This window comes from Netta rufina, assembly GCF_964035555.1.
Source record: "Netta rufina genome assembly, chromosome: 17".
In the NCBI taxonomy this organism is placed as follows: domain Eukaryota; kingdom Metazoa; phylum Chordata; class Aves; order Anseriformes; family Anatidae; genus Netta; species Netta rufina.
In genome coordinates, this window is record NC_140141.1 from 12,120,704 (window position 1) to 12,133,524 (window position 12,821).

Genomic DNA, 12,821 nt, shown 5'->3' on the forward strand with positions numbered 1-12,821 from the left:
ACTGAAAGCACAGCTGAGGTCACGTTGTTTCCTGCCAGGAGCTGCAGTTTTGTGATCCCCACCCTTCTTGCTGAAAACTCCCCGTCCTTCCCACTCCAGCCCAGGGACACCTGCTGTGCAGAATCCAGCTGCTTGTGTCCATCACTGCCTTGTGCCCCGCAAGCAGCTGGATGCGTGAAGAGTTCCTAATTCGTGGCTTTATTTTATCTCAAAGAGAAGGGGACAAATGGTACTGACAATTGTTTTAAATTTGTACCTGCTTAATGAGAAAAGTTTGAATTGTTTGGGACACGTGGTTGTTACGTCGGGCGATCCAGGATGGGAAGTAGATGCTGCTGGCTGACCTTGATTTCCTGCAGCATTTGCAAACCAGACACGGCAGCACAGTGCTGGTTGCTCAGTCCTGGCACTGGCACCTTTGTGCTGTGCTGTGGGGCGATGAAGTGGGCACGAGAAAATACGGTGGGAGGGCCTGGTTGGGTGTGAAATGTCCCGTGGTAGCCATGCAGGAGGTGGCTGATGGCACAGGTGAGGAACCAGGGGCACGGGGGGTGTTTGGTGTGGAGCACGGCACCGAGCAGAGCACCAGTTTCTGAATGTTCCTTGCCCTCTCCCAGCAGGGTAGGACAGAGGGGCAGCGGAGGGCTCTCCATGTCGGCTGCGCGCAGCGAACACGAGGTGTCAGAAATCATTGATGGGCTCTCGGAACAAGAGGTGAGGCTCTTCCCTTCTCCTCCTCTTTACCTCCCGCTCTGCTCTTGTCCAGGAAGGCCAGGAGGAGTAGCACCAGGCCCCACGGTGAAATCAGATGCCAAATCCCACCAGCTCCAAGGTGGGCAGGCTTCCCTACTAGCTGGTGGCCAGTAGGTAGGAGTTAGTGGTGTGTGACTGCCCCTTAGGGACATCAGACCCTGAGCACCCCACAAACACCTCACTGCTCTTGCTTCCAACTGCAGGTGGAGGTAGGAAGGGAAGGGAGCCAGTGCCCTGGCTGAGGGGCAGAGGGGATTTTCTGTTTCCTTGTGTTCTGAATGGGCTGTGCAGCCTGACACAGGGGAATCCTATGGAATGAATGGTTTGTACGTGAGCCAGTTGGCCCACATCTTCTGGGAGTGCTCCATTCATCTTGAAACATCCCCGTGACCTTGGCTTCGTTTTGGATCTGGTTTCACAAGGGTTCCACTCACTTGGCACAGAGGCCAGCTGCAGTGAATGGCTTCGCGCTCGGGAGGGGAGAGCAGCCATTGCCCGGCACTAGCTGAGATGTTTGCTGCCTGTGCACGGCGCCAGGCTGCAGGCAGCTTGCTGGTAGCAAGTTCAGGCAACCCCAGGGAAGGCGTGGGGCTGAGGAGCAGGGGGAGGTGTCACGCTGCAGTGGAGGTGGCCAGGGGGAGCGTTGAGTGGCTGCCTTTGGCCTCATGCACAGCACGTGCTGCTAAATTCCTCTCTGACCTTCGGCTAAGCCCGGAGGCTTCCCTTTGCTTTGCTCAGAGGAGGTTTGAAGAGCTTCCATCATGAGACTGAAGGATGCAGGGGGCAGGGGCCAGCTCTGTGCCCCCGCACATCCCGCAGAGGACCACGGGTGGGCTGCCCGCCGTGAGCTGTGTGATGAGCCTGCACCCCCAGCGCATCCCGAGCTGCCCATGGCTAAAGGGAAGGAGTCCCAGTGAGGGTGAGGAGCGTGACAAAACGAGCAGAAGTGTCTGTGTCCACGCTGAGGGCAGCGTTTCAGGAGGAGGTGGTTGAGTGGGGTCTGTCCTGCACCTCCGTGTCCTGCAGTTGGGTGCTTGGTCCCAGCAGGCAAGCAGAGGGCTGAGTTTGGCAGCTTGCAGGGAGGGTTGGGCAGTGTTCTGCAGGGAACCAACATCTCGCTGTGAATTAAAATAACACATTTGGGACCTGGCCTTCCCGGGTCAACGGCTGGGATTTATGTCACCACTGCCATCCCGGGTGGCAGGGGGGACTCGGGGTTACGGTGCTGAGAGCAAAAAGAAGAGGGTGATGAGGGTTTCTCTTCGTCCCCACATTGGGGATTTGTGCCAAAAGACCTGGAGGGGCAGAGCCAGCGTTCAGGTAGGGGACAGCACAAGTGAGACGTCATTTGGCCACCATGTTGGACATAGCTGAGGAAACCAGTGTGCCCAGTCCGTGCTGGCGTGCAGCCTGGGCTCCGGGCTTAGTGCTGGAGCTGGATGGAGCCACGGGTGTCAGGTTGTGTGCCGGGGTGTGCTGCTAGCAGGAAAGAAAGGAATCGCAGCCCCGTCACAGCGACATCCGATCTGCTCATGTGGCAGGAGGAGGTGGCCGGGTGGTGGGAGAGCAGCTGCACAGCTGGCAGGAGAGGGGTGGGAGCTCACGGGGGATCGATGCTGTCAGCGATGGGAACCTGACCCCCGGGGGCAACCCGGAGCACGTGGAAACGGAGCTTTGGGGGTCTGGGGTGGCTCAGAGACACTTCAGGTTGAACGGAGGGAGGAAAGGCAGAGACTGTGCTGGGAGGCATCCTGGGGGGTTTCCTGGGGGTCAGAAAAAGGTCTCCTCCCTCTGCGCACCCTTCAGAAGGCTTTGCAGGGCTGACCCGCTGACCGGGCGGCTCAGAGGGGACTGAACCTCCACGTGGCCGTGGGTGTGATGTCTGCTCCCTGCGCCTCTGCTGCTTTGACTCGTCTCTCGTTGCGGATAGGAGCTGTTTTCCTTAAGTCAGGCATTTCCACCCCGCGTCTTTAAAGCCTTTTATTCCAAAAAAGAAAGATTAATTGCTTCCTGGCTGATGGCAATAGCCTCTTTCAGCGTTTAATTTACAATTACTCCAGCACTAAAGCTGCCTAGCGCTTGCTTTTCAGTTCTCCCGTTCCTCCTCCTGTCCTTCCCTCTCGAACATCTGTCCCCTGCGGTCCCCGCGGGCCCGTGGTGCTGACCAGCTGTTCTCTCTGCTTTTCCCCCCAGAACCTGGAGAAGCAGATGCGCCAGCTCGCCGTCATCCCGCCCATGCTCTACGACGCTGACCAGCAGCGCATGAAATTCATCAACATGAACGGCCTGATGGACGACCCCATGAAGGTCTACAAGGACCGGCAGGTGATGAACATGTGGAGCGAGCAGGAGAAGGAGACCTTCCGCGAAAAGTGAGTGCAGCCCGCAGACATCTCCGTGTAGCCCTCGGGAGCTGCAGGATGTGACCCGTGCCCTGCCTTTGGCCGTGGCCCCAGGCTGCTGAGGCAGCGCGTGGTGGTTGCAGAGAGCAGCCCCAGTGCCCTGGGTGAGTTCCCAGAGGATTCATCTCGCACCCGGGGACCCGGTGTGAAGACAGAAGCTCGTGCTGTGGTGCAGCCTCTGTCGCTCTGTTCGCTTTGGACCCGGGGTAGGGTGATGCAGGTGGACACAAACCTGCCCACCAGGCCTTTGCATCCATTTGGTGTGTTCGTGCCCCTGTGATTTCGCTCTGCCTGCTCCCTGTAGAGATCTGGGAAGCTGCTGCTCCCAGCAGGGAGAAGGCTCAAAGTTTTTGTGTTTCCACTCCCCCTGTTGTATCAGCCAGTTCAAGTTCAGAGCCAGAAAAACTCAGAGCTGCGTGCAGTGTGGTATTTTTGGATTACCTGCACGTCCAGGGGGATTCTCGGGGCTGCCAACATCAAACAAAGCCACGCAGCCCACTCAGGTTTCAGCCTCCATCCGGTGCTTTCCCTCAGCACCGTCCCGCTGCCTGTAGGATTTGCCACCAGCTGCTGTTTCCATGGCTGCATTCCCACACCAGAGAGTGCAGCAAACTCTCTCTGCATTGTTTGCTCCTGTTTGCAAGCAGTGCTTGAGAACAGCTTGGCTCTAACGACTGGGATTGCTTTGGGGATTTCTGATCCCAGGGTATCGTGGCGCTGCCAGCCGAGCGCGGGTCCCAGCTCAGCCCCACATCCAGCCTCCCCCTCACCTCACACCAGTTGCACAATGCACTGGGGTGTACTGGGTGCCCCCAGTGTGCTATAGGTGTCCTTAAAAACCGAGCTGGAGTTGAGCCTGCAGCAGGATGAGCTCTGCTGGACACACGGAGCAGGCGCTTCCCCGGGAGGTTGCAGTGCGTTAGGTGTGGCGGGCGGGCTGCGTGTTTGGGCACAGCTCTGATCACGAGGTGCTGGTGGCCATCCGGTGTGTAATTTAGATGATCCACGGCACCCAGCAAGAGCCCAGGAAGCCACCCAGGTGACCGAGGGGGGAGCGCTGACACCGAAAGCCACTCCGTGCCAGAAAGTCTCCTTCCCTTCCCTTCCCCTGCCCGCGACAGCCCCTGCTTGCAGCCAGAATAAGTCATTGTCGGGACGGACCAAAACTGAACAAAACAAGCAAAACAGCTCCAAGCCTATTGTAGAGGAGAGCCCTCATTGCTAATTACCCTTAAAATGTGACACTCCAAACAGCGAGGCTTGCACGCAAATGACGCAAAGGCTAATTACTCGCTCTTTAATGGAGGGGCCATGCCTGGCTAATGGGGCTGGAAGGATCCACACCCAGCTCTTGCGTCCTGCTGTGCACGGTGGTTTCTGTGTCATCGCTGTGGGTGATGCGGAGCTCAAGGCATGAATGCAGAAGGGTTTTGGGGCTCTCACAAAACTCATTTGTGGAGATGGGCACTTGGGAGCCATAAGCAAGGCCCAAGGAGGGCTGCCCCAGCTCCTTCCCCTGAGCCCAGTGCGCGGAGAGCTGAGCTACCTTGGGTGCTGGCCTGGGTTTTTGAGGTGAGCGTGGGTTGTGCTCTCCGTGGTGGTGGCTCAGAGGCAGCATCCTCAGCCCTTGAAAACCTGGCGTGGGCTTTTGTGCAGCCCTGGTCACAGAGAAAGCAGCTAGGCATTGCACGGCCTGCAAGCTCCAGCCCTGAACCCAGTTTAACCATCAAAACCACAACCATAGGGAAGGTTCTGATTTATTTCCTGCCAGGCAGCATTTCAGGTCTTTGTGTAAGCACGTCACTGGCCTGATCCCAGGCAGACCATGGTTTTCCAGGAGAGCAGCAGCAGTGGCTGTGGGACCCCTTAACCCAAGCCAGCACCGTGTCCCCATGGTATTGGGCATTGTGAGTTGCAGCATCCTGACCTGGCAAGAAAACACAGGGTTGCCCTCTGATCTGTGTTATTGTCATGGTGAACATGGCCATGAGAACCTCATCCCTTGCTCAGCCCCTGGTTTGTGCCAAACACAGCACGACACGTAGGATCTGTGGGGTGATCCCAGTCTGTCTGAGCAGCCCGGGTCCTTTTTTCTTTTTTTTTTTTCCTAGCATTTCTGTTTTTTTCTTTTTCATCCACATACTTACTTAGTCACATGGCTTGGGGGATCTCCCATGGGTGTCTGTGTTATATTTGGATAAGTTCTGCCCTTCAAAACACTTGATGAAAGAAAGGCTGCAGCTGGACGTGGGACGGAGTCTGGAGTCCCAGCGACAAATCCCGCTCCCATGGCTGCCCTCCGCGCTCCCACGTCCCCCCCACTCCTCATCGTCACCCACAAAAGCCTTGTGCTGGCTGCTGCAGGGACGAGGTCCTGCATCAGGAAGGGTGCTGGAGCATGGGTGATGCCTCCCGTGTCGTGCTGGGCTGGAATCAGCCAGGCCAAGCCCTCGGACCCAGCCTGGATCCCTGGCAGTGGCTTTGGCATCGGGGCTGAGCAGCAAAGGGAGGAGGAGAGACCTCAGCCAGCAGCCTGGGGGATTGCCTGCAGGGCTGGAGGAGCCAAGCTGCTCTCCACATCTTCCCACCTCTCATCCCAGCTGCAGCACATCCTCTGCCATCCTGCTCTGCGCCCACCCTGCCCTCGGGACGGGTCTGGGTGGCCGTGGGACCGAGCGGGGTGACAGGCAGCTGTCGGGCACTGCCACCCCCAACCTGCACTGAACATCTGCCTGTTGGAGCCACGGCTCTCTTGGGCTAGATTTAAAATCTCTGTCTTTCTGGGAAGCTGAGCAGCAGGCAAATATTTTCTTAAACGCTCAGGTCCCCCGAGGAGCTGGCCTCGCTGCTCCGGGCGCACAGGGCAAGGCCACACAGCAGGCAGGGCTCACACTAACCCTGTCCCTCTGCTCCCGCAGGTTCATGCAGCACCCGAAGAACTTCGGCCTTATCGCCTCCTTTCTGGACAGGAAGGTAAGCCTCTCATTAAGGCTTTAACTTTTTTTCACACTGCCTCTTCTCACTCACACCTCCTTTGGTGCTGGAGCAGCCAGCAGAGATCCTTGGCCCCTCGGTGGCGGTGGCTCAGGGCCCTGGGGGTCCCCTCCTCGCCCCAGGGAGGGATCCTGAGGGTGGGGTGACACCTCCTTCATGCTGTTCATTGGGCAGAAAGGTTTGGAAAAGAGATCTGAAGGAAGAGCACGGCTCTGCTCCTGCTCTGAGCGAGGCCAGGTACCTGCTGTGGGACAGCCCATACGGGCAAGGCCTGGACAGACCCAGCCTGGAAGCACAGATGGGCCGGGTGCTCTCCTGAGCAAGCAGCCCTTGTCTGCCCCGGGTCTTGTGGTCACCCGCATCCTTTGCCCATCTCACACCATGTTTCATCCTCCCAGCATCTGCTGGGTTGGGGGGAGCCCTCTGCTTTCAGGGGGCTGGGCCCAGTGGCCTGCGAGGTCCTTTCCAGCTTCAATTGCTCTCTGATCCTGCACGAATCAGGCTGGGGAGATCATTTGTAGGAGCTCAACTTCCCTGTCCAAAGCAGCAAGCAAGCCGTGCGGCAGCAGCAACCTTCTGTTGCCATTCATGCTGTAAGACACCAGGCTCTTTTCAGCCTCTCTCACTTGTTAAAGCCGAAAGTGGTGGGACTTGGATGATGCTCACAATCCAGTCTGTGTTCCAAGCTGTAAAATGTCTTCTAATTTTATTTGTACTCGTTTGTAAATCAGGCTGTAATTATGATACAGAACACATCCATTATCCCGTTGGAGAGAGATGCAAAGTATGGCTCAATGTAATGAATTAATAGATTTTTAAATTGCATTAAAAAAAAAAAAATAGTGATCTTAGCCCTTGGAACAGATGACTGTAAGTTTTTGTTTGTGTGTGTGTGTGTGTGTGTGTAATCAGGGCTAGATTAGAAAGAGATCCAATTAACGCTTTAAAAGTTACAATCTGTTGTTGCACATGGTTCCACTCTTTGTATAGGGATGGGGAAAGTGCAGCCCCGTGCAGCCTGGACCTCTCCTACAGGGGCAGGCTGGGAGCACTTGGCAGCACCCCGTGCCTGGGTGCATGCAGCTGTGGGGTCTGTGGGGTTATTTCTGTTTGCACACCCGCTGACCCCCGTGCCAAGGCACAATTCAGGTGCCCACGTCGGTAAGGGAAGGAATTGGCACAGGGATTTTGTCCTTTATGTCCAGCTCCGTGCTGCTGCCCAGGAGCAGAGCCGTGTCCCAGCCGTAGCTGCTGGTTTCCCACCCCAGGACCGGAGCTGGCTGTGGGATCTGGGGCTCGGGAGCGTGCGGGGTGTTTGGCGAGGAAGCCGGGTGCTCTCCAGCCAGCGAGCTCGGTGGCTGGAAGTAATGCTGGCTGACAGCCGCGTGGCAGCTTGTGCGGGGCATAACCACAACAGAGGGTGACAGGCAGCTCTCCTTGTTCTGCTTTTAGTTGCCACAGTCATCTGGGGTCAGCCCTGCCCCCTGCCCCGGGGTGGCCCCGCGCTCTGCTTCGCACACAGGGTGCTCATTGTTCTGCATCCCCACCTCCGAGCCGGCACGCTTGTGGGAAGGGCCCCGCTTTGTCACTTGGAAGCTCCCCCTTTTTTTTTTTTATTTTATGTTATACCAGGGGCAATGTGCTTCGTCCCCTTCTTCCAGCGGGCACAGCCCACCCCAGCACCCCAAAAGGGCTGCTGTAGGGACGCGGAGGGCAGCCTGCTGTGGCTGCAGAGCCTCGGGGGTGGCAGGGGGGCTGAGAGCTGCAGGGTCTGAACGCTGCCACCGAGGGGCCAGGTCCTTCCACACCCTGACTCCCCGTGTCCTTGCAGACGGTGGCGGACTGCGTCCTGTATTACTACCTGACCAAGAAGAATGAGAACTACAAGAACCTTGTGAGAAGGAATTACCGGCGGCGGGGGAAGAGCCAGGTAAGAGCCGGAGCAAAAAAATGCATGGAAACGTTGTCTCTGCTGCAGCTTCTCGGTGGCACTTTATGGCCGAGCATCCCCACCCCGCCCCGTGAGCGGTTACAGGCTGCGGCGGGGCCGTGATTTTGCTCTGTGTGAGCTTTTCGGAACACGCTGTTTTCTGTCGGTTGATGTCTGTCCGTCCCCATGCCAAGGTCACGGTAGCTTTAAAAAGCAAACCCTTGAAAAAAGGGGTTGGAGCGAATGCAGAAAACCTGGCCACGCGTCAGGAGTCACCCGGGGTGGCCTGTGCAGCCTGCCCGGAGGAGATGTTGGTCCTGTCTGAGAACCGAGCAGTTCCCCTCTCCCCTCTGCTGTCGGCGTGCCAGCGGGACGGTGCTGGGCTGTGTGCTGGGCAGGGCTGCTCCTGCCTGCCAGGGACTGCCCGAGGTTCTTCTACTGGTATCAGGACGGGAGGGGAATGGCCTGGGTGACTTCTGGCCGCTGAGCAGGGGTCTGCAAAGCCATCTGAAATGCCAGAGGGTGTCTGAGGTCTCTCGGGGGCTGGCAGGTTTGGTGCTGAAGCTAGAGGAGACCCAAAACCCGTTTGGCGTGCCGGCTGAGGGCCAGGCAGGTCCCTCAGATAACACGAGGTGCCTGGGGGTAGGTGATGGATCAACCCTTGCAGTTACATGGCCTAGATGTGGAACGAGACGTGACCTTGGCAGTGTTGCTGCTGAGACCGAGGTGCCAAGATGAGCGCTGAGGGCAGGAGCCCTGTCCCAGCAGATGCTCACAGACAGAGGGAGATCCCCTGGTGAGCCCCCAGGTTGGTGAAGTGAACGATGATCCACAGAGTGAGGAGAGCGAGGTGATGGCACGGGGGATCTCTGGAAAACGTGGGGATAGGCACGGAAAAACTGGCCTGTCCCGTACCACCGCTGACATCAGCAGCTCCTCGTGCTGCATGGCCATAAAAAGCAGCACTTGGGTCGAGATGCTGATTGGGAGGCAGATAGGTAGCCGTGCTCCAATTTGATTTCTGCAGCATTAAGCCATCAGAATAGTTCGCACATGACGAATGTCATGGACGGGGCCCAATTTTCCCTTCTTTTTTTCAGAGACATTAGAGATGGATAAAACCCTATTAGATTATCCAGTCCCTCTCCCAGCAAACACAGGGTGGTTCCCTCCAGTACATTTTTATAGTGTTTACCATGGTCTGTTTTGTTAGATCACAGCAACTAGAACATGAGGCCACATTTGTTTCTTGTTAGCAGTGGAGACATTTAGCACAGCTCATTCTGGCTCCGACGTTAAGTTGAGCAAGGAACAAGTGTGGAGGGAGAGAGGCAATCTGCCGCCCCGCTCTGCACCAGCCCTGTGGCCACGGACCCGCCGGTCCTGCTCTCAGCAGGTACTGCTTGCATTTTGCCTTTTCCAAGTACCCAAATTAGCTCCGGCCGGAGAATTTCCTGGGATGCTTCCCCTTGCTTGTGAGTCCAGTCCAACGGGGGCGGTGGAGAGGTCGTGGGCTGCCACCGGGAGCCTCGTTTAGGAAGCAGGGACTTGGTGCATCCTGCATCGGGCGTAACGAAAGGCAGGCCTGCTTTAGCAATTAAGGGACGGCAAAATTTGTTGGTCGTTAAGAGGTGGCAACTGCTGGGCCCCAAGGTGAGCTGACTGCAGTGCTGGTGGAGCAGAGCTCGAGCAGAACATCGCTGCTCGTGAAGGAAAAATCACCCTGCACCTCGGCCTCGTGTCCCCTGCCAGGTCCCTCCTCACCGTGCCACTTCAGCCAGTTGTGGGGCCGTCTGCTGAGCTGGACGGCGAGGACCTAATCCCAGCTGTGGTTAAACGCCAGAGGTGGGATTCATGGATTTAGTGCAGGGGGGGGAGCCGTGCGCGTTGTGGGGTGAGAGGAGCAGCTGGGGTCCGACACAGAGCGCTTCACGAGTGGCCCTGTGTCGTTGTCCTGCTGCTTTTCTCACGGAGAGCTTGGTGGTCTTCTTTGCTCCTGGAGGCTGCGGGGAGCTTGAGAGAAAAGCGGGGATAATGGCAAGTAGAAACGAAGCTGCTCTGGTGTCAGGATTATCATTGTGGCCTCCTTATTAAAAGTACATTAAAAAACAAGGATCCCATTGCTCCCTGGCTGATGGTCCCCTGGCAAAGGATATTCCTCATAAAGCTGCTACTTATTGCTCAAATTCTCCTGCCAAGAGCGGGGACTTCACATGATTCTGCTTCCAGTTTGTCATAAAAACAAGCAGGCTCCCGGTCCAAGGCGCGGCGCATGCTCCCGGCGCTGCCTCCCCTTGAGCGAATGAATGAAAGGCGCACGCATCCGAGGCATCATTATGCACAATGCTCCGGCTCCCGAGCTGAGCTGAGGAGCCTTTCTAAAATAATCCTCCGCATTCGGGGAGGAAAAATGTCATTTAACCCCGAGAGGAGGGAATCGGTGCTAAAAGTAATCGCTTCCAAGCGTGGCGTTTCTCATTGAAGGGAAAAAAGTTTGAGTCATGGTAAAAATGATCTGATCCAACACTCAGTGTGCAGTAAGAAGCATAAATTAGCATCATCGTGTAATGAAAGCTGCGCAGCGCTACCCCTTGTGTGGATGTGGTTCCTGGGGGGGCTGTGGCAGTCGCTCTTTCGGGTATTTCAGGGAGCGTCTCTTGGTTAACGCCCCTAATCCTGTGCCGGGAGCGGGGCACTGATACCGAAGCTGCACTTATCACCATGTGCCGTGCTGGTCGGGCAAGCTGTTCAGCCCGGCTGTAGCAGTGCCAGCATTGTGCCGAAACCATGCTGGAGGAAACGTGCCTGTTTCACCGCAGTTATCCCGTGCGGGGCTTTGATTCCGGAATAAATCCGTGCTGCGTTTCGGAGCAGCGCGCCCGCGCGATGGAGCAGGACGCGGCGGTGGCGTTCCCCCCATGGTACCGGGGGGTTCCTGGGGTTGAAGCCACCGTCCCCACGCGGTGCCGGGGGTGACTCAGGGCCGGGTGAAGTCAGGCGTGGCGGCAGGAGGACACAGACCCTGGCAGCCCCGCGGGACGTGCCGTCACACAGCGCTCACATCTTCCACGGCGAGCGGGACATCACCCGGCCGGTAACGCTGACGCTTTCGAGGATTCGCCCGGCGCTGCTTCTGGAGCAGGATCCCACCCGAGGGGCCGGACCCCCACGCAGCCCCCCGGCTCCACCAGCGGCTCGGCAGCTCCCGTGCCCCGCAGCGTGAGCGGCCGGGCAGCGACGCGCTCCCCTGCCGGGGCTGACAGCTTTCCCAGGCACCCCCCCCTCCTTCTTCCGTGCCCCCTGCCAAAAACCAAATCGAATTATCTGTACCGACGGCTGGCCCGCCCTCCCCCGAACGCAAACTGTTCCCATCCCCACACGCTGGTGAGGATAAACAGCCCGAGCCCGGGTTTTTATAAACAAGCCCTTCAGTTTTTTAGCGTAAACACGGTGCGTGGCGGCACGGCTTGCCCTGCTGGCAGAGGCTCAGCCTGCCAGGCGGGCTCCGAAGGATCCGGCCCCGGGGCGCTGCACTGCAGACAGGGCTCATCCCGCTGCCTCTTCTTCTCCCTGTGCCAGGAGCAGGCCTGGAGCTCAGCGAGCTGCATCCCAAGCTGTAAATCCTGCACGGACCCTCGCTCCGTTAACCGCACCGGCTAACGAGTCGAGTGCTGGGTGTTTATTTCTGGGAAGCATTCGATTTTCATCAATCCGGGGAGCAGCTCCTTGTTAACGCCAAGGGTTTGACAAGTTCTCTTTCAGACCAGCGGAGATGTTTGTCATAAAATGCTGCTTTAATAATGCAGCACAGCACGCAGAAACGTTCCTGGATGTGACCAGTAGCCTTCGCTGCCACAAATACCGATAAATTATCCCGTGGGCATTTATTGTGTGCGCCGGGCTCCTGCACTGTCTTTAAGCAGCACCGGGATGATCAGAGCAGTGGTAGGGTTGCAGGTTTGTGGCTGCAACGTGCCCCATACAGGAGCAGTTTGTAGGGCTGGGATTTTGGTGCTGGGGTATGGTTTCACACCGCGCCGCTGGGATGCTGTGGCGAGGCTGCACAGCCCCATTCTCCGCCCCGTCCCGCACCATGCACACTGATTCAAGCTGCTCAGGCACAACCCAAATTTCTTTTCCTTATGGGGCTGATTTCTCAGGCACCGGCTGCAGGAGGTGCAGAGCAGAGCCTGTGGGTGCCGTTACTGCACTCCTGGGACCCCCCAGCTGCTTCTGGGCCTGAGCAGGGCACCGGGATTTTGGCAGCCACGTGGACTTTGGGCTCTGCCAGCTCTTTGGGAACGCATCTGTGTTAAAGCAACAACCCACTAGATCTTGTTGATTTGGGATTTTTGGAGGGGATTGAATTTGGCTCGGTATCCGGACAGGTTTGCAGTCTGACAGCACTGCTGGTGGCCAAGGAGGGCTGGAAAAATTCCCCAGGCTTGGCTGGGGGTGAAGGACCCATGAGAAGTCGTTGAACCTGGATGGATGCCATGGTCCTGGTCGAGCTGTGGTCTTGTGGAGAGAAACATCTTGTAGAGCATTTATCCCTTGGGAGCTTGTGTGTGCTGCCAGGTGCAGGTGCTCACACTTTAAAACCATATCTCCTCGTAGCCAAAATAAACCCAAACAAGACCACCTAACCTCCAGAAACCTCAGATGTGCTCCAAAACCTTGTGCTCCAAAACTCAGTCCTGTAGTGAAGGCAAGGGTCATGCTGGAGGACACTTGGAAGTGGT

At 57.3% G+C, this 12,821-nt stretch overlaps 1 protein-coding gene across 14 annotated transcripts in view; it reads left to right on the forward strand.

The window, feature by feature from the left end:
• NCOR2 (nuclear receptor corepressor 2) overlaps positions 1-12,821 on the forward strand; it is a 221,957-nt gene that overhangs the window by 140,002 nt on the left and 69,134 nt on the right. For 10 of the 14 annotated variants that reach the window (XM_084297100.1, XM_084297101.1, XM_084297103.1 and 7 more), the window contains 4 exons: positions 618-714; positions 2,947-3,125; positions 6,074-6,128; positions 7,981-8,079. In XM_084297100.1, coding sequence (XP_084153226.1) covers positions 618-714; positions 2,947-3,125; positions 6,074-6,128; positions 7,981-8,079 — 430 coding nt within the window. The remainder of the gene's footprint in view (positions 1-617; positions 715-2,946; positions 3,126-6,073; positions 6,129-7,980; positions 8,080-12,821) is intronic. The other 4 variants (XM_084297109.1, XM_084297111.1, XM_084297102.1 and 1 more) reach the window with 1 other exon arrangement.